The sequence below is a fragment of the Crotalus tigris genome, unplaced genomic scaffold (assembly GCF_016545835.1).
Source record: "Crotalus tigris isolate CLP2741 ecotype Arizona unplaced genomic scaffold, ASM1654583v1 scf7180000017722.570129, whole genome shotgun sequence".
Classification (NCBI taxonomy): Eukaryota; Metazoa; Chordata; class Lepidosauria; order Squamata; family Viperidae; genus Crotalus; species Crotalus tigris.
Window position 1 is genome coordinate 199,428 of NW_024096591.1, and position 23,889 is coordinate 223,316.

The window sequence follows — 23,889 nt, forward strand, 5'->3', positions numbered from 1 at the left end:
CAAGGACTCCCAAGTTCAGCTCACATATATTCTTTTCTATTGGTGAGATCTCTCAAAGGATCTGGCTTGGGGCCAGGGCTTTTTAAGTTGTTCATAAAGGTTCTTCATTAGGCCCAAGTAGTAAATTGGCTGAGCTTGAAGATACAGTAATACTAAACTATTTAAAAGTGATTATGAAGGGCTCTTTATGGTTCTGTAACCCGAGGGAATGATCAAATGGCAAATACTGTTCACTTTTTCTGAGTGTGAAGGGATCTATGTTGCAGCAAACCACCCTCTAACCCAGTGGTTCTCAACCTAATGCCACGACACTTTAATACAGTTCCTCATATTGTGTTGACCCCCAACCCCCCATCCAACTGGCCAGGGAGGGGGGGCAGGAAGGCCACTCCGCTGGCTCTTCCCAGCCTGGTTGGAGAAGCGCCATTTCTCTCCCTATTTCTCTCTCTCTTTCCTCTCTCTCTTTCTCTCTTTCCTCTCTTTCTCTTTCCTCTCTCTCTTCTCTCTTTCTCTTTCTCTCTCTTTTCTCCCTCTTTCTCATTCTCTCTTTCCTCTTTTCCTGTTTCTCTCTTTCCTCTCTCTTTCTCTTTCCTCTTTTTCTTTCCTCTCTCTTCTCTTTCTCTCTTTCCTCTCACTGTTCTCTCTATCCCTCTTTCCTCTCTCTTTCCCTCTTTTCTTTTTTCTCTTTCCTCTCCCAGTTTCTCTCTTTCTCTCTCTCTTTCTCTGTCTCTTTCTCTCTTTCCTCTCTTTTTCTCTTTCCTCTCTTTCTCTTTCTCTTTCCCCTCTCTCTTTCCCTCTCTCTTTCTCTGTTTCCTCCCTTTCTCTTTCTCTCTTTTCTCTCTCTCTTCCTCTCTTTCCTCTTTCTCTTATGGCAGCATCCTCGGTGGTCCCCGCCGCCCCCAGTCCGGCCTCCACTGTGTCCTCAGACGAATGGGTGGGGAGGAAGAGCAGGATGGGAGGCAGCGGCTCTGGCGGTGGTGGCCACTGTTGCATCATTGGGGGTCCCCCCCCCTGTCCCTGGCTCGGCTGCTACCCCCACCAGCCCCTTTGCTAGCCCAGCTGCTCCCTCCAGGCACCCCTTTTGCCCCGTCACCAGCCCAAGCCGCCTTGGGGGCAGCAGGAGGAAAGAGAGGAGAAGGGCAAGAAAACCGCCGCCGCCCCAACTGGGACTCCGCACTGCCTGGCCCCACCCTCTACCCATCCGATGGAGCCACAGTGGGTGCTGGTGCTGCGCGGCCCGCCAGCCCCTCCGCCAGCCCGGCTGCTCCCCCCTCAGGCACCCCTTTTGCCCCGGCGCCCACCCAAGCCACCTTGGGGCAGTAGGAGGAGGAAGAGGATGGCAAGGAAGCCGCAACCAGCGCTGGGCCCCAGGAGGCGGCTCTCCTCTCCTACCTTTGCTGAATCTCCTTCTTCCTTCCCAGCAGCCTGGACTCCAGCATGCCTTCCTGGCCAGCGGGTCCAATGGTCGGGCTGGCTGGACATCACAGGGGCTGGTCTCCCTTGGGCCGCGCTTGCAGGAGGGTTGGCCCACTCAGCGGAGCCTCCAGCGGGCCGCTCCCAACAGGGATCCGGGGCTTCCCTGGGCGGCTCCAAGGCTACGAGGCCCTGGCCGCGCTTTTCCCAGGAGGTGGGGCACCCAGGCCAGGGCCAATCAGGAGCCCTGCAGGAGGTAAGTCTGCCTGAGAGAGAGAGAGAAGGAAAGCAAAAGTGCCTCTCTGTCTCTCTCTCTCTCTCTCTCTGCAAATGGCGGAGGAGGCCAGGCGGAGTGTTGTCTCGGTTCCTAAGACCATCGGAAATATGTGTTTTCTAATGGTCTTAGGCTACCCCTATGAAACGGTCATTCGACCCAAAAAGGGATCGCGACCCACAGGTTAAGAACTGCTGCTCTAACCTCACTTATACACGGTACCAATGAGGCTGAATGATCTGTATCTACCAGGAAAAAGATTATGTGGCTGTAGTGAGCGATGGAGGATGTGGACTTAGTGTGCAGTGTTTGTGAAAAGGTCAGTCCCTTGCTAAGGATCAATATGAAAATAACTGGAAATAATACTGTCATCATTGTAATGAGCTTACACAAATCTACAGTACATTCACATCTGAAATATTGTTCTGGTACAATTCTAGTCACTACATTTAAATAGAGAATACAACAAAGCTGAGCAAAGGGTAATCAGAATGATTAAGAGGCTTGAGGAATTTCCTCATGAGAAAAAGGTAGAATATTTGGGATTCTTTCAGATGAGGAAAAAAGAGAAACTGATGGGAGACAGTTGAGATACTGTACATCTGGTAAAGCTGACTGGGAAGGGATTTAAAATAGAAGTTCTTCACACAGTATGGAATTAAACAGTGAAATTCATTATCACAAGACATAATGATGGCTTAAGTTGGAGTTAGTTGGATGGCTTAAAAAAAGAGATTGGAAATTTTTGTGGTAGACAAGTTTATCTTTTGACTCGACGTTGCCAACAAATGGGAACAGCACACCTGCACACACTAGTTGTAGAGAACGGTGGCAGGAGAGGACCATATTCTTCATCTTCTGCTAATGAGCTAATCTTGGCCTGACCCAGCAGGTTTCTTGAAACATACTTCAGCCAGAATATTTAGGAAATACCTGCATACTTAGGAAATAGCCCACAATACTCACAACAACCCAAAGAACAAACAGCTTACTTTAATAAGTAGTTTAAAAAATATATTCACTGAGGTCAGGTTGTCCACCTGTTTTATTGTCCGGAAGATCTTGACTCCATGTTTGAAAAGGTCCACTAGAAGAAAATCTCTTCTGGGCCTCCTTCTGTGTAGGTGAACTTAAGATGGGTTCTTTAGGGCAGTGGTCCCTAACATTCCCGGCTCCACAGACCAGCAGCAGGAGGGAGGGGATGGTTTCATGTGCACAACCTAATCCCACACATGCGTAAATGGAGCTTTGCGCACTCACCCGCTTGCGTGGCCTGGTTCCCAATGGGCAGTGGCCCAGTCCTGGTCTCCAAATTGGGGGTTGGGGACCCCCTGCTCTGGGGGACAATTTTATTAACCCCACTGCCAGCAGCTGTGGTAACTGGGAGTCACTATTGTAATTTAATGTTCCATAGTGTGCCAATCTGCACTTCAGCAGAGTTATTGGAAGACATTCAACAATGTCTCTAAGATCTGTTTAAAACAAAACCAAAAGGCAGAATGTGAATCTTAGTGTGGCTGGACACCTTGTAGATAAAACAAATTTCCCAACCTATTGCTTTCCAGATGCGGAGCTGAAACCTCCAAGCAAGTATGGACCATTGCTGGCCAATCTGGGGCTTCTTTTCACAGCCCACCTAAGATATTATCCTGTCCCAAATCTATATCAGATGTACCACATGAATCTAACTCAAATCTTTAGAATGTGAGATAGCAGCCTTCATTTTAGCATCTTTTCTTTTTAACCTGAATATATCTGTAGCTCAAACATTATCAGTTAGTCATACAGAATTTTATGTATTATGATTAATAACCTAGAGATGCAAACTGATTCTAGGAAAATTATTTCAGTTCTTTCCTCCCCTATTTAGAATTTGCTTTGTTCCGAAGCTACTCTATGAAGAGAAATTTCACAAATGCCCTTTCCCAGTAGTATTAACCACTGGGGAACAAAGATGCTGCTGTAGAAGCATAATGAAGCTTGTCATTCATAACAATGAGCAACAAAAGTTCATTGTTGGGGCCAGTGTTTTCTATAATATATAAGGCAGGTCATCCTCCTCTTTGACCCCAATAAAGTTTATGAAAATGTCCAAGTTGATTCTCTTCCAAATTCTTTCCAGGATTTTGTAAAGCTTGACAGAACTATGCACTATGTTAACCAAACCTGGAGCCTACTCTTTATTTTATAGAACAAATCATTTCATATTATTTGGAAACCTAGATATTTTGTACCACTTCAGTAAATGTTTTTCCTCTGAAGTTAATTTTAATCAGTGAAAGTGATGTGTGTGGATAAAGAATTAGACCTCCACCTTCAATTTCACCATGGCTCTAACTTGAATCAACCCCTCTTAATTCTAACCCCCCCCCCAAAAAAAACAACAATGTGATTTCTGGAGATTCACATCTATGTGGACACTTGCACCTAAGCCTTGACTTATTTCCCAACAGGTTTTGCTTGCCTCCTCAGCTCATTGTTATTATTAGTATTATTGTTAGTTTTGTTACTTAGCAACATTCTTATACTCCAAGACAGCCAAGTCCACCTTCTCCCCAGTGGTGGGATTCAGATATGTGAACAATCAGTTCTCTGTGTGGATGCTGCTTCCAGAAGTCCATTCTGGGCCTGGGCAACAAAAAAATTAGCTATTGGTTCTGCCGAACTGGTGCGAACTGGCTGAATCCCACCACTGCTTCTTCCAAATCCCTGTTATAAAAGTTAGAACCTCTTCTTTCTGTTATTTGCTCTTGGGATTGGTTCAGGTTTTCTAGTGGATTCGTCTCTGCTGCCATTTTAAGTTTGTCCTTAAAAACCATTCCCTCACAAAACTTTCTTGGCCAGGACAAAGGGGATTAAGGATAAATTCAAGATTGCAGTCTTAAACTTCTGTTCTGGGAAAATCAACAGGCCAGTTCAGAAGTCTATGGGTAATGTGTAAATTCTGTTATGTGTACAAAGTTTAAGTATTCTATGAGCATGGCTAACAAAAACTACAAGTCTGTAGGTAATGTGTAAACTGCTACATGTAGAAAGTTTAAGTATTGCATATTATGAGCATTGCTAACAGACTACAAGCTGCTGAAAAGAACTCACTATTCGTACCTGGTAATCTCTTTCTTTGGTTAGTAGAAGAGAACAAAGATCTCTCTTCATAGTTTCTAAAAGCAGAAGTTTCTGAAAACAGAAGCCCCAAATCAATTATTTTTCTTTTTTAATTTAGAGATAGCTGGTTTGTCATGTAATAGCTAAGCAAAGCAATGTCAGGGACTTTTCGGTTTGAATCAGCCATGAAATCACTTGGTGGCCCTTTTGCAAATTATTCTTTCTCAGGTTGTCTCATCTGCTTTAGAAGGGGAAAGGGGGAGGACACCATAGATTTGATATCGCTATCTTATTGGAAGTGTTATAAAGATTATAATGAGGTAATGCCTGTGAAGTCCCTGCAACACAGAACAATACTCAAATGTTTCTTCTGGGAAGAAACTGTGAATTGAAGATGGCTCTGCCCAAAACATTTGGAACATCACTTGAACTCTATTGACATTGACAAAATTACCATCAGTCAGTTGCTAAAGGCAGCTTTTGGAATAACATTTCCTGCAATAGTACCTTTAACACCATCAAACAACATCTGTCTATCCTGGGTCCTTATAAGAGCCAGAAAAGCCAATTGCATTAGATTAGATTAGATTGCATTAACAGAGGGATAAAATCAACATCACATAAAGTATTAGTACCATTTCATAAAGTCTTACTAAGAGCACACCTGGAATACTGCATGCAGTTTTGGTCATCATATTATAAAAAAAATGTTAAGACTCTGGAAAGAGAGCAGAAAAGAGCAACAGAGATGATTAGAAGGCTGGAGGCTAAAACATGTGAAGAACATTTGCAGGAATTGGGTTTGTCTAGTGAAAAGAAGGACTAGGGGTGACATGGTAGCAGTCTTCCGATATTGGAGGGGCTACCACAAAGAAGAGGGGGTCCAAAGCAACAGAAGGCAAGACAAGAAACAATGGATGGAAACTAATCAAGGAGAGAAGCATCCTAGAACTAAGGAGAAATTTCCTAACAGTGAGGACAATTAACCAGTGGAACGGCTTGCCTTCAGAAGTTGTGGGTACCTCCTGCTTGAGCAAGAAGTTGGACTAGAAGACCTCCAAGGTCCCTTCCAACTGTTATTCTATATTCAAAGGACTTGATAGGAAGATAAAAATGCCAAATCCAGCCTAAACATCTGGCTGTGTGATGAAGTATAATAATAATATACTTTCCCATTGTTTACATGCCTTCTCCTAGGAAATACAGTTCTCCTGAAATAAATGCAGCCATCAAGGCAAACATGGTAAATTTATATGTCCATGTTTTAATACAGGCAGTCCTTGACTTACATCCACATTGAGCCCAAAATTTCTATTGGTAAGTTAAATATTTGTTAAATGAGTTTTGCCCCTTTTTATGATTTTTCTTGCCACAGTTAAGTGAATCACTGCAATTGTTAAGTTAGTAACACAGTTGTTAAGTGAATCTGGCTTCCCTACTGACTTTGCTTGTTCAAAGGTTGCAAAAGATGAACACATGACTCGGGGACACTGCAACTGTCATAAATATGAGTCAGTTGCTAAGTATCTGAATTTTGATCACATGACCTTGGGAATGCTGCAATGGTCATAAGTGTGAAAACTGGTCACTTTTTTCAGTGCTGTTGTAATTTCAAACAGTCACTAAATGAAGTTTTGTAAGTCAAGGATTTCCTGTATAAGTGCTCCACAAAAATCAAACAAATCTTAATTACTATTTTCAATACAGAAAACAGTCAGACCAATGGATAAGAACAGCTTTGTTTTAAAGGTTTACTTTCCCAGATTTCAGTTATTATTAAAACTGGAAATGGAAGGCATGAAAATCTGCTCACATCACCTTTCCTTAATCTGATTTTCCAGGAAGGGTCAAAGGGTTGAAGGCTCTCCCTGCAAAAAGACAATACAAATGTTAGCTTTTTGATTACAGAGATAGTTGTGTTTTGTCAATCCAGGGATAGGCACAGACTCAAGTGTATTGTACCAACTTCTTCCTACCTTATAAGTAGAAGGTATGAGAGGTCACTACTCTGACTCAGTGTGTGCATAAAACCAAATTGTAAAAGTAAGCTGTGTGCAACAGAACTGATTCAGAGAACTCCATATCTGCAAAGTTTAATCTGATTCCGATAAACTCAAAAAGTAAGGTTTTACATTTAGGCAAGGAAAACCAAATGCACAGGTACAGATTAGGTGAAACCTGAGTCAACAGCAGTAACTGCGAGAGGGATCTTGAAGTCCTAGTGGACAGTCATTTAAATATGAGCCAGCAGTGTGAGGCAGCAGCCCAAAAAGCCAACGCAATCATAGGCTGTATTAACAGAGAGATAGAATGAGAATCATGTGAAGTATTAGTGCTGCTATATAAAGCCTTAGTGAGACCACCCTTAGATTATTGCATCCAGTTTTGGTCTCCATGTTATAAAAAGATGTTGCTTCTCTGGAAAGAGTGCAGAGAAAAGCATCAAAAGATAATTAGAGGACTGGAGACTAAAACATATGAAGAACAGTTGCAGGAATTGGGTCTGTCTAGTCTAGTGAAAAGAAGGACTAGGGGTGACATGATAGCAGCATTTCAATATTTGAGGGGCTGCCACAAAGAAAAGAGGGGTCAAACTATTTTCCAAACCACTAGAAGGCAAGACAAGAAGCAATGGATGGAAACTAATCAAAGAAAGATCAAACCTAGAACTAAGGAGAAACTTCCTGACAATGAGAAACATTAATCAGTGGAATGGCTTGCCTCCAGATGTTGTGGGTGCACCATCACTAGAGGTTTTTAAGAAGAGACTGGACAGCCATTTGTCCATAATGATATAAGGTCTTCTGCTCGAGCAGGATGTTGGACTAGAAGACCTCCAAGGCCTCTCCCAACTCTGTTATTCTGTCATTCTACCTCAGGGTGTGTGTGTGTGTGTGCAAAAAAAGCCAGAGTGGCAACTACAACTGTATGATTGAAGCCCAACTACTTTTCCATGTGTGGTCTATGGGGATTTTCCCAATAAAAGGCAAGATCTTTTCTAATAGGGTCCCAACAATATCTGCTTAATTTCTAACAATCATTCTCTCCCTCTCTTTCTCTCTGTGTAAGCATTGTAATTCCTTACTATCTGGCTTCAAAAGTAATGACAATGGATAAAATCATCCCAAATGCAGTGTGAATGAAAGTGATTGACTGCATAACAGACCTCTATTTATGAAATATTCAGGTAGAGGAATTTCTAGGGACACCCTACATTGTTTCCCCAATCCATCTTCTTTCCAAATATATTTGCACCCTCAGAGGCATTTCTCAATCAGTTACAGACAGTTTTAAGTTAGCTTTTTGACATGATGGGTGCTCCGTGTTCCAAGTACAAGTGTTGATAGAAATTCTAGCCCACTGAATAATAAGGTGACCAACTTTTTTACAACAAAAAGGACACGAATAAATTGAAGAAAAAAATATCGTAAATAAAAGAAACATTGTATTTATTGCAACAATAATACAGAATACACTATAATATGATCAATGCATAATAAAAAACATTTGTAACAATAACATTTTATATTGTAATTATGTTTACATGCCTATTATTTAAATGAGTACTTTTCCATTGAATGAATATTTTTTGTCAATGTATCATCTTCTAACAATATATTGGAAATATCTGAACAAGAAATGTCCTTCATATTGAATTTTACGGCAAGTGCTGCAGCTAGAATATCAATATTCAATCTCGATTTCTTACTTGTCCAAAAATCTACACGGCTGGACTGCGCAGGGGTGGGCGGTGGAGGCAGGTGTTGTGAGCCAGGCGCTCCAGGATGGCCACGTAGATGCGCAGGGTGAGGTGGTGGCAGCGCAGGTCAGCACTGCGTAGACCACCAGCTGGCGCGGCCCATGGAAGGTCAACTGCCTGCTGCACCCCCACCCACAGCTGCCCTGCCAGCACCGCTGCCCTGCCGTGGAGAGCCAGCCCCGCGGCTCGCAAAGCACCAGCCGAGCCAGCTCCGGCCCTGAGCCACCCCCCAACACCACCGCCCACCCTGCGCATCCCCGTAGAGCCGGCCCCACGGCTTGCAAGGCAAAGCACCAGCAGCGCCAGCTCCGGCCCTGCAGCCGCCCTCCCAGCTGCCCCCCAGCACCACCACCTATCCTGCGCATCCCCGTAGAGCTGGCCCCACGGCTCGCAAAGGCAAAGCACCAGCTGCTCCGGCTCCGGCCCTGCAGCTTTCCCTCCAGCCGCCCCCCAGCATCACTGCCCATCCTGCACATCCCCATAGAGCTGGCCCCTTGGCTTGCAAAGCACCAGCCGCACTGGCTCCGGCCCTGCAGCCACCCCCCAGCACCACCGCCTACCCTGTGCATCCCCGTGTAGAACCAAACAGGGAAGATCAAGAGAAACTTACCGCTCCAGTCTCCTCCAGCTATCTGCGGAACTAATTAAGAGATGGTATAGTTGGGTAGCAGTGAGGGGTGCAAAGTTCCTGCAACTTGCACATGCAAAGTTTGCCGCCTGGGTGTTTTGGCGCACTCAGCAGCAATTCCTATTGGCTTTCGAAAGCCAATAGGGGGAGTAGCACAGCTCAGGCAAAAGTTGAAAAAAAACATCAAAAAAAGGTCCTGGAATGTCTTCTGGGCATTCTATGAGGAAAAAAAAGCCCTGCAGATAAGTCTTCAAATATAGAAAAAGAGGACATTTAGGAGGACATTTTCGAGGGAGGACAGAACTCCGAAAAGGAGGACTGTCCTCCCAAAAGGAGGACGGTATATGAAAAAGGAGGACATTTAGGAGGACACTTTTTGAGGGAGGACAGAACTCAAAAAAGGAGGACTGTCCTCCCAAAAGGAGGACGGTTGGTCACCTTATGAATAACACCAAACAGCAAGTTGAAATTAGACAGAGATTTATTGGCCACAACGGTTTGCAAAGAGTGGTGGACTCCAAATAAATATTTGAGCCACACCTAGTCACAGGAAAAAGACACATTATATACATTCTATCCCGATGCCTTGGCCCCTCCTCTGAGGTTACAATCTTATCAGGATCGCCTAAACAAAATACATTATCCCTGCCCCTTACTATTTTGCTTCACCTATTCCCTTATATGTACTTTATCATGAAATCCTATAGCTCAGTGTGGAAATCCTATAGTGCAGAACTCTTACAAGGTACGTGTACATGTAGAAATTGTGTAGAAATCTTGCAGTCTACGTGTAGAAATTTTGTGTAGAAATCTTTCTGTCTGCGTGTAGAAATTTTACAGAGTACGTGTCACTTAACTCTACTTTTTATTCTAAAATTTTATTCCTAACACAAAGTAGGTGTGCTGCAGCTGTGGGCAAAATCTAACCTGCAACATCTGGAGGGCTACAGTTTCCACACTTTGGCACATAAACTTGCAGCACATAAACTTGCAGCACTCTCTCACTAAGATTGAACCAAACAAATTCCTTGATGGGTAGCTCAGAATAAGTATGCCACAAACTCTAAAACAGAGGTCACCAACATTTCTTGGTTGGCGGACCAGAGGAAAAGGGAGGGGGAAGCATTTTACACATGTGTGCATGGTGCATGGGGCCGCAAGCACATGCATGATGCAAACAGGGTGAGGCTAGCACTTGAGTGATACTTGCTAGCCCTGCCCACTCTTACATGGCACAGCACCCTGTTTCTGCCCATTTTTGTGTCCCGAGGCATGGCGTCAGTCCATTTTTGTTCCCCACAACACAACAATGTCCTGTTTTTGCACCCCAAGCTACAGCATCAGCCCATTTTTCTGCCCAGCAGCAGGGCAGTGTCCTATTTTTGCACTCCGAGGTGTAGCGTTGGCCCGCTTTTGTGCCCAGCAGCAGGACGGTGTCCTATTTTTGCACCCCAAGGTGCAGCATCCACCCGTTTTTGCACTCAGTGGCAGGGTGGCATCCTGTTTTTGCACCCTGAGGTGTAGCATTGGCCCGTTTTCACAACCAAGGCACAGCGGCATCCTGTTTTCATACCCCAAGGCACAGCGTCCTTGTCAGGGTTCTGACTAATGAAGCACTTCAAAGAACTTTCAGGCATGTTTCCTAAAGTCTTTATTACAGAGCTACAAATTGCCGGTCACCTCATGGACGTTTTGATGCCAGAATCTGACTTCCTCTTGCTGGCATCAAACTTTTCTTGCTAAACCCCTTCCTTATCTTGCAGTCACAAGTCACATTATCCAATTAGTGTGAAGGTCAAAAGTTTACTTCCTCTTTCTTTCCCGGGCTTTTTACCCCCCCCCCCCACTCTAAGCTATGTATTAACCCAGTAAATACCAGACAGTTTTGCATATTGTCAAAGCAAGAATATACAGTATTTGCAGCATTGACATCCGGCCCTCCTTACAAGAAGGACAGATCCTGTAAAGTAAACAAAAGCATATGTTAAGAGTTATCTTTCCGTTTGCTGGGGTGTTTCACATGAAACCTTTTGATCAATCTGTCACCTTTCACTTCACTAGATTTCACCCAGGTGGCTTCAGACAACGGGTAACCCTTCCATTGTACTGTAATTTCCCTCTAAAGATTCAGGAGTCAAGAATACGTTTCACTTCATAGTGGGCCTGCCCTGCCACTATGAGGGGCCCAGGTGCCTTCTTTGGAGGAAGTCTTAAAGTGGAGCCCCGATAAGGCTTCAACAAACTGCAATGGAAAACTGGGTGAATTTTCCCTAACAGTTTAGGGAGTTTTAGTTTTACTGTGACTGGGTTGATGATCTTTACTATGGGGAAAAGCCCCAAGAATTTTGGTCCCAATTTCTTGCTGGGCAATTTGAGGCGTAGATATTTAGTTGACAGATAGACATTTTCCCCAACTTGGAATGTTCTTTGGGGAGCCCTCTTTTTATCAGCCTGCTTTTTATAGGTTTCAAGTCTTTTTTAAAGCAGTTTTTGTGTTTTTCCAAACTTCTTCCCACCCTCTCACCCACTGATCAAGTGTCTGTGAAGCGGAGGTCAACTGAGGATATTCAGGTATTGGGTTAAACTCTTTCCCTGTGGCTACTTTGAAAGGCGTGTAGCCAGTGCTGCTGTGCACAGAATTATTGTATGCCACCTCTGCAAAAGGGAGGAGATCAGTCCATTTCGTCTGTTGGTAAGAAACGTAGCATCTAAGATATTGCTCCACCATTTTGTTAGCAGCTTCGGCGGCCCCATTGGTGCTGGATGAAAAGCAGATGATAACCCTTGAGATGATCCAATCAATGTAAGGAAATTTCTCCAAAACCTTGCTGTGAATTGCACCCCCCTGTCTGAAATTATTCGCTTAGGGGCACCATGCAGCCGGTAGATATATTTCAGGAACAATTTGGCCAGTCGTTGGGCAGATGGGAGTCCTTTGCAGGCGATGAAATGAGCTTGTTTCGAGAACAGGTCTATTACAGTCCAGATGACAGTATTTCCCCTACTTTCGGGTAGGTCCACTATAAAGTCCATAGCTATTTCTTCCCAGGATTGAGAAGGGTCTGCCATGGGTTGCAGTAACCCAGGAGTTTTCCCCGGGATTCTTTTCATTGTGGCACATACAGTACAACTTTTTACATAGTTTTTCACATCCTTTTTCAGCCTCGGCCAGCAGAATTGCCGGCGGGTGAGGTGTAGGGTTTTCAAATATCCAAAATGTCCAGCCTGCTTTACATCGTGGCTGTGTTTGAGAGCATTAAGATGGAGCGCTTCTGGCAAATATAACTTCCCCCCTTTGTAAGCCAAGCCATCCCTGCATGTTAGGGATGCTTGATTACCTTTGAACCATTGTCAGTGAGGAGCTCTCGTTTTATTTTCTTCACTCCAGGGTCATCAGGATTGGGGACCCTGTGAGGTATAAGTTGAGCAACAGTTTGTGGATTGGGAATAATTGCCTCGTTAACCTGCTCTCGTTCGCTTTTGTACTGGGGTAACCGGGATAGCGCATCAGCTAGAAAGTTCTTTCCTCCTGGTATGTACTTTAGAGTGAAGTTGAAGCGGTTAAAGTACTGTGCCCACCGTACTTGCTTTGGTGACAATTTGCGGGGAGTTTTCAGTGCCTCTAGGTTTTTGTGATCTGTCCATACCTCAAATGGCACCTTGCTCCCTTCTAGGTAGTGTCGCCAGTTCAATAGCGCTCACCTAATCGCGAAGGCCTCTTTCTCCCAGATTGCCCATCTTTGCTCGCTCTCAGTGAATTTCTTAGAGGTGTAGGTGCAGGGTTGCAGGATCCCATTTTTGTTTTTTTGTAGTAACACCGCTCCAACCGCCACATCGCTGGCATCGGCTTGAATCACAAAGGGTTCCACTGGGCAGGGGTGCTTTAGAACCGGTTCAGCCCTTATACCCATTTTCATGGCAAACGCCAGACTAATAATGCAGCGGGTGCATCCTGAATCAATTAGTACGTTCAAGTCTATTTGTGCCCCAGACTTAGGGATTATAAGTTTGGCGGCCAGTGAAAAAGGCAGGATTTGTTGACTCACCATTGGGTCGTTTTCTCCTTCATCATCACTGTCAAAGGAGGGTAGAGCAGGAGCGGGTCCACTTGGAGTCCCAGCATCTTCCTGTGTGGGGGACAACCAGGCAACCGATTCTTGCGTGAGTCAATTGGATTTTTGTCTCGTTAGCCGCTGAGCAGGTTTCTTTTGCATTGCCGGTCCTGGCTTGCTCTGCAGTAAAGGGTAGGGGACTGGACAGGTGGCCACTCGGTGTCCTCCTTGTCCACACTGGAAACACTCGAAGGAAGGACGTGTAGGTGGCCTGGGTCTCTCAGCCCTTGCAGTAGCTGAAGGCTTTCGTGGGGGTGATTGCTGTCCAGGTAGCTCTGGTTGCTGCTCGGGTTCATGTGGGGGAGGCTTCTTATAGCGAGAGAGCTTAACATCTAGCTTCACGGCTGTCTGGTACTACTCCTGCAACCGATCAGGTATTTCTCGATAGATGCAGGCCTGAGAGAGGTGATCGTCTAATCCCTCGATGAAGTAATGGATGAGGGACTGCTCAGGCCACTCCTCTATTCGACCTGCTATCTTGCGGAATTCTCGCATGTACTCCAGGGCAGGCCTCCCGGCTTGTTTTATTTTGTGAATTTGTCCTGCTGCTTTGAGGCCAATGGATGGGTCCTCAAATCGTTCTCTCAGACTTAAAAGAAAGCGGTGGGGATCTTCCAATTCGGGGGCTTGCTCGCTATATAAATTGTTCAGCCATTCAGATGCTTCTCCCTCTAGGTTGGATGCAATAATATCGACCATGGCCCCTGGTTCCGGGTACAGATAGGCCCAACGTTTCAAGTGAGAACGCACTTGGTTGAGGAAAAAAATCAGCTTCTCTGGGTCCCCATCAAAGGTTGCATTGAAAAGTGGTGCGAACACAGGCTGCTGTGGCCCCCACTGGGACTGGTTCCATGGCTGCTGGGCCCTCTGCTGCTGGCCAGCGGGGTTGGATGGTGCCCCCTGCTGCTGTAGGCCTCCCAATGGTGGCTGTGCAAGTGGGGATTGTAGTGGTCTTCTCTGTTGTTGGACTGCAGGGGATGGTGACGCCCTCTGCTGCTGATGATCATTCATCAGCTGGGGAAACCCATCTACCCATTGCTGCAGATGCCTCAGACTGGAACTCACCCTCTCTTCAGTGTTGGGGTCTCTGGCCGGTGAAGGCAGGGTCTGGCAGGCTTCCTCCTGGGCTCCACACTGCTCTTGTGCCCCCCCCAGTTGCTGTAGGCCCCAACCTGGCTGCAGATTTATGCCCAGGGGTTGCACGTTTGGGGGCTGTGGCCAACCTCCTTGCTGTGGCTGTTCTCCCAACAGCTGCTTATCTCCTGGCTTCTGTACCACCCCAAGGCATTGCAAAGCCTCTATTAGCTGTGCTAAGTTCAGAGGACATGGATCAGCCACCTGCTGGGAAACCCAATTTCCCCCTTGCTGCAGAGGATTCAGACTGGGATTCTCTCTCTCGGGGCTGGAGTCCATGGCAGGAACATTTGCAATAGAAGGGCTGTAGGTTTCACTTTGTAGGAATTGATTTCTGGTTTTCATTTCTGAGTTTTAAAATCTTTCCAACGACTCACCCATAACTGTGTTATCTGTCCATTCTGCTTTTGAAGTCTTCGCTCTCAGCTGGGAAATCTGCCAAATTCCTCTCTCCCCCGGCTTGCTGGCTGTCGCTTCCCCCCCCCCCCCCCGGGGAAACTGTTGCAGCCACGGGGCTGGTCTCAGGCAATCTTTCTTTCTCCATAATGAGATCTTCCCCGAATCTTTGCCAGCTCCTCTCAAGCATAGAGGCAGCTGATGGAGTTCGGGACCGCAGGTCATTTGAAAAGAATGTTGGATTCTGGCATGATGTCAGGATTCCAACTAATGAAGCACTTCAAAGAACTTTCAGGCATGTTTCCTAAAGTCTTTATTACAGAGCTACAAATTGCCGGTCACCATCATGGACGTTTTGATGCCAGAATCTGACTTCCTTTTGCTGGCATCAAACTTTTCTTGCTAAACCCCTCCCTTATCTTGCAGTCACAAGTCACATTATCCAATTAGTGTGAAGGTCAAAAGTTTACTTCCTCTTTCTTTCCAGGGCTTTTTACCCCCCCCCCACTCTAAGCTATGTATTAACCCAGTAAATACCAGACAGTTTTGCATATTGTCAAAGCAAGAATATACAGTATTTGCAGCATTGACAGTCCTGTTTTCACGCCCCACAGCTGCGGCGCTATCATGAGTGGGGTGGGATGTGCGCACATGTGCACGCACTGGTCAGCCTGTCCTGCGGCCTAGTGGTCAGTAGGCCATGGCCCACTACCAGGCCGCGCCCCACAGGTTGGGGACCCCTCGTCTAGAAGACCAAGCATTATAAAATCCTGCCTGACAAAAAAACTGGAATAATTTACAGTTATCCCTTATGGGCAGAATTGCAGTTATTAAAATGAATGTCCTGCCAAAGTTTATTTTTTTGTTCCAAATGTTATCTATCTTAAAGAACGAACGTAATTTAGATGAATGGCAAAAAGGTATTAATAAATTTGTTTGGGCAGGGAAAAAACTAAGGGTGAAACTTAAAATAATGCAAGATTTTCGTGAGAGAGGTGGACTCAAGGTACCAAATATGAAATTGTATTATGATGCTGTAGTATTGACATTGATTAGCGACTGGGTGAATTTAACAAATACAGAAATACTTCATTTGGAAGGTTGGGACCTATTTTTTGGATGGCATGCCTATTTAATATTTAATAAAAAAGTGGATTGGGTTTTTAAGTCTCATATTATAAGAAACTCTTTGCTAAGAGTGTGGAGAAAGTATTATAAAAGTGACTTCAAAATACCATTATGGGCTATACCTCGGCATGCCATAGAAGGTATAAGGAAAGGGGTAAATATGGATAAGGTCTCTTATGTACAGTTATTAAGATGGGATGGCCAAGACTGGCAGTTAAAATCTTTGGAAGAATTAACACATGAAAACTTAACTTATTCATGGTTCCAATATAGACAAATAGTGGATAGATGGAAGATGGATTGTAAAATGGGCTGGCTTAGAGAAGATGAAATTTTTTTAAAACAAGTAAGAGATCAAAGGCCAACCCATATTAAGAGAGTTTATGGGGTTTTAGTGGAATTAGATTCAGAACTTGAACTAGTTAAAGATTGTATGATTAAATGGGCACAGAATATTGGTGAAACGATTTCAATGGATACTTGGGAACTTATTTGGATAAGAAATGTTAAATTCACACAAGCGCAAAATTTAAGAGAGAATTTTTATAAGATGTTTTATAGATGGCACCTTGACCCAAAGAAAATGTCCATTATGTACCCTAATCTACAGCCGAAATGCTGGAGATGTGGATATTTGGATGCTACCTATTACCATATTTGGTGGACGTGTAAGCATATAAAAGCTTTTTGGATTAAGATATGGTGGAATATTCAAAGAATTTTTAAAAGGAGGGTAAAATTTACTCCGCAATTATTTTTACTAGGTATTGTTATTGACTGTGATGCTAAGGAGGTTATATTGATGTTAAATTTGATTACAGCCGCTAGGTTGTTAATAGGACAATATTGGAAGAAGGAATCTTTGCCTACTTTACAAGAATGGTTTCATAAAGTTTCGTATTTGGCAGAAATGGCAAAGATTTCGGCTTTCTTAAAGGAGCAATCTCAAGAAAAATTTTTTGCGGTATGGGAAAAATGGATAAATTTTATACAACATAATTTGGATATGGAAAAATATTATTTAGCCTTTTTATAATTTGTAATGATTGTTTTTTCTTTCTTTCTTTCTTCTTTTTCTTTTTTATATATATACATTTTTTATGTATTATTATTCATATATTTTTTTTTTATATATATATATGCTTTATTCTTCGTCTACTTTCTTCTTTCTTCTTTCTCTCTCTCTCTTCTCTTTTTATTTTTTTTTTTTTTCTTTTTTAGTATATATTATTCATTTTAAAGTTTATGTTATGTATATTATTATTATATATATTATTATTGTGATTTTTATTATTATTATTAATTATTTTATAAATTGCAAATGTTATTTTTAAAATATTTGTTAAATAATCCTATATTCAGTTCTGGGAAGTCGGGGGGGGGTGGGGTGGTTGGGGAGGGGGGGGTGGATTTTTATTTGTAAAACTTTTGAAAAATTTCAATAAAAAAAAAAAAAAAAAAAAAATCCTGCCTGACAATAAACTTTGCTCCTTTTTAGTGATGGCTCTCTGGTTAGACAGAGGATTCCAAGCAGGAGATGCTGCAACTTGCCTACAGGAGGCAAAACTGTTCTCTCCATACTTTATAGCCCAAGCAAGCCTCCTGCCTTCACACATCATGAAAGATGCTGCCCTATCACCAAAACCTGAAGGAAAGTTCTTTTCCCAGTCCAGACTTCGCATCTCCACCTGGTGTGCTTTCCACTTTTATCTGGACTTTATTTTCAAGCTGCAAAATGCTTTGGGCCAACTCTGCCTGAGCTGTTAACAAATAAAGGAAAAAAAAAATAAAAACAAAGAAAGCAACTGCCATAGATGACATAAATGAAGTGGCTGATTTTGGGGATTCCCTCCCCTCTCTTTTTTTCCCTTTCTCAGAATTAAAAGTAGGCAAGTAGCAAAACTGTTTTCTTTCCCACCTGTAATGCCTCCAGGACCCTGAAACTGCAGTGTCAAAATGCATTAATTTTGGTACCCAAAATTAGCAGCACAATTTGGGGGCAATTTTGATATTTTCAAGGGGAATGATGATATCAGGCTGGGAATGGAAGACTTTGCCTCCCAGAAGCTTTTTTTTCCATTGGTGTTCTTCTTCGTTTGATGGCATTTTCCATCTTCCCAAAGGTTGGAAGGTGTTCCATTTTTCTCACCTTGTGTTCCTTTATCTGGAATTACCCTTCAGTCCCACAAGCACGCATACATACAGTATATTCCCGAGAAAAGTTAGAAAGAGAGAGAGAGAGAAAGAGAGAGAGAGAGAGAGAGAGAGAGAGAGAGAGAGAGAGAGAGAGAGAGAGAGAACACTAATGTGTAGTTGGTATATTTTGTTCCAAGGTTGACCGGTACCTGTATCAGATGCGCCTTTCTGATGATATTTTACATGATGTGATGACTCGCTTCCAAGCAGAGATGGCAAAAGGTCTAGGAAGAGATACCAATCCGACAGCTACAGTAAAAATGCTACCAACTTTTGTGAGGTCACTTCCTGATGGTTCAGGTAAGGCCTTTCTTTTAATCCAACAGGTTGTCATCATTCAGTTAGCGACCATCATAAGTTACAATGGCATTTACAAGTTATGATTGGTCCTTGCACTTATACCTGTCACAGCATCCCCAATCATGTGATCAAAATTTGGGTGCTTGGCAAATGGCATGTATTTATAATGGTTGCAGCGTCCTGGGTTCATTTGATCACCATTTATGCCCTCCCAAGTTGGTTTCTGACAAGCAAAGTCAATGGGTGAAGCCAGATTTGTTTAATAACCACTATCACTATCATGTCCTCATTGTACCTGTCATGGCTCCATCTCACCTATCCAAGCTTCTTGAGTTGACAGCCTGGTTGGGGCGGGGGGTGGGGTGGGGAGGAAGGAAAGATTAGAATGTAAGGAAGAAATGGGGGTGGGTGGGGGATGGAAGCCCAGCTGAGCCTTGTGAGAAGCTACAGCCAGGTAAGGTCAACTAACAATATATAGAGCTAGGAACCGAGCAGCTGTTTCCTAAAGAATATACAAGCACCTGATTGGACATTTGCAGATAACTGGGGGATGTTGGGAGGAGGGGGAGGAAATCTCAGCATACCAGGATCCTTCCGACATTAGAAGATCTTAAACCAATAGCTTAAGTCTCAAATGATTTCTTGATATTGTGACACCTTTAATGTTTGTGATGAAAGTCCACAATGAAGTTCTACTCATAGTCTTGGGACAGTATTCACCTGATAGATTCATTGCCTGGGGAACCACAAGCAATTGATCTTTTAAGAAACTTGTATGTCTTTATAGATAGCAACAGCAGTAGCATCTACAGTGGTGGGATTCAAATATGTTCTCTGTGTGGATGCTGCTTCCGGAAATCCATTCTGGGCCTGGGCAACAAAAAATTAGCTACCAATTCTGCCGAAGTGGTGCGAACTGGCTGAATCCCACCATTGCTTATATACCACTTCACAGTGCTGTACAGCCCTCTCTGAGTGATTTAGAAAGTCAGCATATTGCCCCCAACAATCTGGGTCCTCGTTTTACTGTCCTTGGAAGGATGGAAGGCTAAGTCACCTTGAGCCGGTGAAAATCAAACTGATGGCAGTCAGAAGAATAAGCTTGCAATACTGCATTTTAATGACTGCGTCACCACAGCTCATGTTTTCGTAGACTAAAATGTTGTATAAATGTTTTTGTAGACAAAATGTAGGCTCATGGGTCTATAGACTAGAGGCTCTTCAAACATGGCAGCATCCAATAACCCTATCCAATCTCTATATAAAAAAACTATTGAGGTTCAAGAAGCATCATTTGGCAAGAATTTGTAGAAGAATTAATCATTACTCACTATTACTTCACTATTACAGAAAAAGGAGAGTTCCTAGCTTTGGACCTGGGTGGTTCCAAATTTAAAGTCTTACATGTTAAAGTATCTGAAGAAGGAAAACAACATGTACAAATGGAGAGTCAGTTCTACCCAACACCTAAAGAAATTATACAGGGAAGTGGAACAGATGTAAGTAGCGTATTGCTTTGAGATTTGTATCCCTTTGAGATCTGTTCTTATGGATTCCTGGATTTTGAGGCATGACATACATGAATACTGCATCGTATAACACTTCCTGTTTAATCATTGCAAACTCTGGATATTTCAATAGGAGTTGCTGCATTCAACTCAGTGGATAATGGTATCTGCAAATGGACTTCCTAAATCTATGATTTCTAGTTGGTGTAAGATTCTTGAGAGCAGGAATCCTACCTTCAGATATATTCCTGTGGTTTTACAGATAAATTTATCAGATCCTCCCCTGGATAGCAGAGTCACGGAACCTCTAGGACAGACATGTTAAACTCACGATGTAACGTGATGTTGCGCGACATATCGGAGCTTTTTCCCCATTGCTGGCAATAGGGTGGGGGCAGTTTCATCGTGACACATCCAGCTCGCAGGCCGGCAGTTTGACACCCCTGCTCTAGGATAATGTTTTTCAGTCTCAGCCCCTTGAAGATGTATGGACTTCAACTCCCATGCTGGCTAGAGAATTTTAGAAGTTGAAGTTCATACATCTTAAAGGAGTTGAGATTGAAAAACATTGCTCGTAAGATGATGGTCTGATGTCAGTTAACAACTCTTTCTCTCTAGTTGGAGAGCTCAAATAACGAAAGTAACATAGTGTAAGTTCTGCCATCTTCCAGCATCCTGCCATCAAAAGCTAGGGCTGAGGGGGCAAGGGGGGACAAATGGGTAATAAACATGTATGGGCATGTGAAGGGAAATAGGGAGGGGGAGATGACATCTTGATGAAGACTAGGGAAGCATAGAACCAATTTGTACCAGTATTCAAGGCCACAAACCCTGAGAATGGAATGTGGATTGTCCCAAACATCTCAGCAATTTTCAAAACACCCATGTGGCTCTTCATTGGCTGAAGACGGATTGGTCATGGGGTGAGGTCTAGGACGAGGGGGAAAATGTATAATCTTTTGTGCAGAAATCTTAGTTCTAGCCTGACTTTATTGTAAGCAGAAACCTTTAGTAAAAGAACCTATCATTTTACCCAAAATGGAGTCGAGGGTCTTTCTTTCCTAAGGGACCTGACTGGGGCAGATCTTACACATAGATTTTCCACCTATATTAGCATTGCAGTTCCTGATGGCTACAAATTCTGAGAGATTACATTTCCAAATATCTGGAGGTTGATGGTATTAATTTTTATTGAAATGGTAACAAATCAGTTACATTGATGTAGGAAGACATTTTAGCTGGATTCAAGAGTTTCGAGTTTTGCTTACATGCTTAAGAATTAACTATATAGATAATTGATAATATTGTTTTGCCTCTTTTTCAGTGTGAGCTGCCTAGAATCTTTATGTGGAAGGAAATACAAAAAGCATTTTGTATTAATCATTATGTGATATTATTGGTCCATTAAAATAATATTTAGCCTGTGTTCCTTTCCAGCTATTTCAATACGTGGCTGACTGTCTTGCAGACTTTATGGAAACAAAAAATATAAAATATAAGAAATTACCTCTTGGTTTTACCTTTTCTTTTCCCTGTAGGCAGAATAAATTAGAGGAGGTAAGTGTAACCCTATATACCACATTATAAGTAGAGTAAAATTATTAACTAGGATAGTTGGTAAATTATTGGTAATAAATTACTTACTACCAAAATAATTTTAACCAGTGTTTCTTAACTCTGACAACTTGAAGATGTGTGGACTTCAATTCCCAGAATTCTGCTTTAAAGTGTGCAAGCTAATGTAACAGTATGATATATCAATTAGTTTTTCAGCCTAATCTAATCTAGTAACTTGCTTTTAAAAAACCTGAAAGGACTGAAATTGAGAGGATGAGGATCTATGCCATCCATACCCCTGTCTGAAAAGAACTGAATGGTGCTTGAGGTAAAGGAAGCCATTTGGTGCTGTTCCAGTCCCATGTATTTTCTCAGACATTGGTATAGAATAGGGAATCTGGGCTCCTTTAGGAATCATTAAACTTTAAGATCTTACAACTCGACCAAGAAAAGGTTTGGAGTTTTCCATGGTGCTCCATTTTCTTTTGAAAAATTCACCATTACTTAAACATTTCAATCAGAATAGAGCTGGAAGGTACCTTGGAGGTCTTCTAGTCCAGCCCCCTGCCCAAGCAGGAGATTCTATACCTTTTCAAACAAGTGGCTGACCAGTCTCTTCTTAAAGACGTTCGGTGATGAAGCACCCACAACTTCTGAAGGCAAGCTGTTCCACTAGTTAATTGTCCTCACTGTTAAAAAGTTTCTCCTTAATTCCAGGTTGCTTCTCTCCTTGATTGGTTTCCATCCATTGTTTCTTGCCCTGCCCTCTGGTAATTTGGAAAATAAGTTGACCCCCTCATCTTTGTAGCAGCCCCTCAAATACTGGAATACTGCTATCATGTCACCCGTAGTCTTTCTTTTATTGATAAAAATTATGATTTTATCGAGTCACTCTTGCTGAGTCACCAGTCACAAACATTCATGTGTTTACATCAACGTTGTCTAATTTATTATCATTAATAACTGCTCTTTTGGTAGGGGGTCCTTCTTTCATGGACAAAACATTTTAAAGCCCGAGGAGTACAACAGACTGATGTGGTGAGCAATCTCTGCAAAGCCCTCAGGAAACACAAGGCAAGTTCAATAGGATACGTTTTCTGAATAATCTGTGTTTCAGCTCCAATGTGTATATTGTTAATTGATATATATGCTGAGTAGAACTGTGTTGGTCTACAGTGGCAAAACAATCAGGATTCTGATAGCAGCAGTTCAGACTGTTTTTATTAACAGGCATAAGCTGATGCTTTTTAATATAATAGTATGTTGGAAAAGGTGCTACCAGATTTCTTTGAATGTGCATGCTGAATCTGACACATACAAAAATTGTCCTGTTCATTATTTCAAAACTAAACAACCCATCACCCTTTGAGTCATCCTTTCAGAGATATTTCCTCACCAGATTTGTCAATGCCTTCCCCAATACAGAGCTTCTGATGCACTGGAAAAGTTCTTAAAAATTCAGGGAGATATTCAAAGATATATCTGCCTTGGAAGTAGCCCATGTTGAACTGTATAGCACAATCATACCACGGATTTGACCATAGAAAATGTTTTATAACATTTTGTATTATGTCATAAAATACTTTATTATAATTTTTATGTCATAAAATGGTTTATAACATTTGCCAAATTTCAGTTCCACAGGAGTCATGAGTCCCAGATTTCAGATACATTTTTGTAAGTCAACCTTTTTGAGTACCTTGGTTCAAAAACGGTTGCTCTATTATGCTCTACTTCACTGAAAGTATACAGATATGAGAGTTTTAACAGTATTTAGATGGTTTCTACTACACTTTGATTTATTTATGGAAAGGAATTTATTTGTAATATAAGCCTGATAATTTGACTTTTTTGCCATTGTTGAAATTCCTGACCTTTGGTTATCTGGAGTTACCAGTGATCAATATTCTAGGAATACCAGTGACCCTGCTCATTAGCAGCTCTGTCCGATAATATAACAATATTGATTGTATAAAGCAAACTCATGTGATATCATTAGTTACTTTAAAAAAATTAGAGTTGTTGAAAACAATTGGAGATTTTCAAGAAAAGATTGGCCAACCATTCTTTGTCCAGAATGGTATAAGGACACCTGTCTTAAGCAGGGGGTTGGACTAGAAGACCTCTGAGGTCCCTTCCAGCCTTATGATTCTATGATTTTTTTTACCAAAACAATCTTTAATTTTAAAAATATTAAAGAAAAAGTACAAACTAAAAATACAAACTAAGAAAGAAAAGAAAAAAGGAAAAATCTATCTTATCAACAGTTATTAGTTTACCAATGAATTCACTACTATAATATGAATAATGCATAGCTATTATTGTAAGATATCATAGGCTCACTGTCATAGGAGAGCCAGTTTGGTCTTGTGGTTAAG

The 23,889-nt window shown here is 42.5% G+C and overlaps 1 protein-coding gene across 5 annotated transcripts in view; it reads left to right on the forward strand.

Annotated features, from left to right (window-relative positions):
* Positions 1-23,889, forward strand: part of HKDC1 (hexokinase domain containing 1) — a 78,834-nt gene that overhangs the window by 10,806 nt on the left and 44,139 nt on the right. For all 5 annotated transcript variants that reach the window (XM_039338870.1, XM_039338869.1, XM_039338873.1 and 2 more), the window contains exons 2-5: positions 18,284-18,446; positions 19,797-19,945; positions 21,392-21,511; positions 22,490-22,585. In XM_039338870.1, the coding sequence (XP_039194804.1) occupies positions 18,284-18,446; positions 19,797-19,945; positions 21,392-21,511; positions 22,490-22,585 (528 nt within the window). The remainder of the gene's footprint in view (positions 1-18,283; positions 18,447-19,796; positions 19,946-21,391; positions 21,512-22,489; positions 22,586-23,889) is intronic.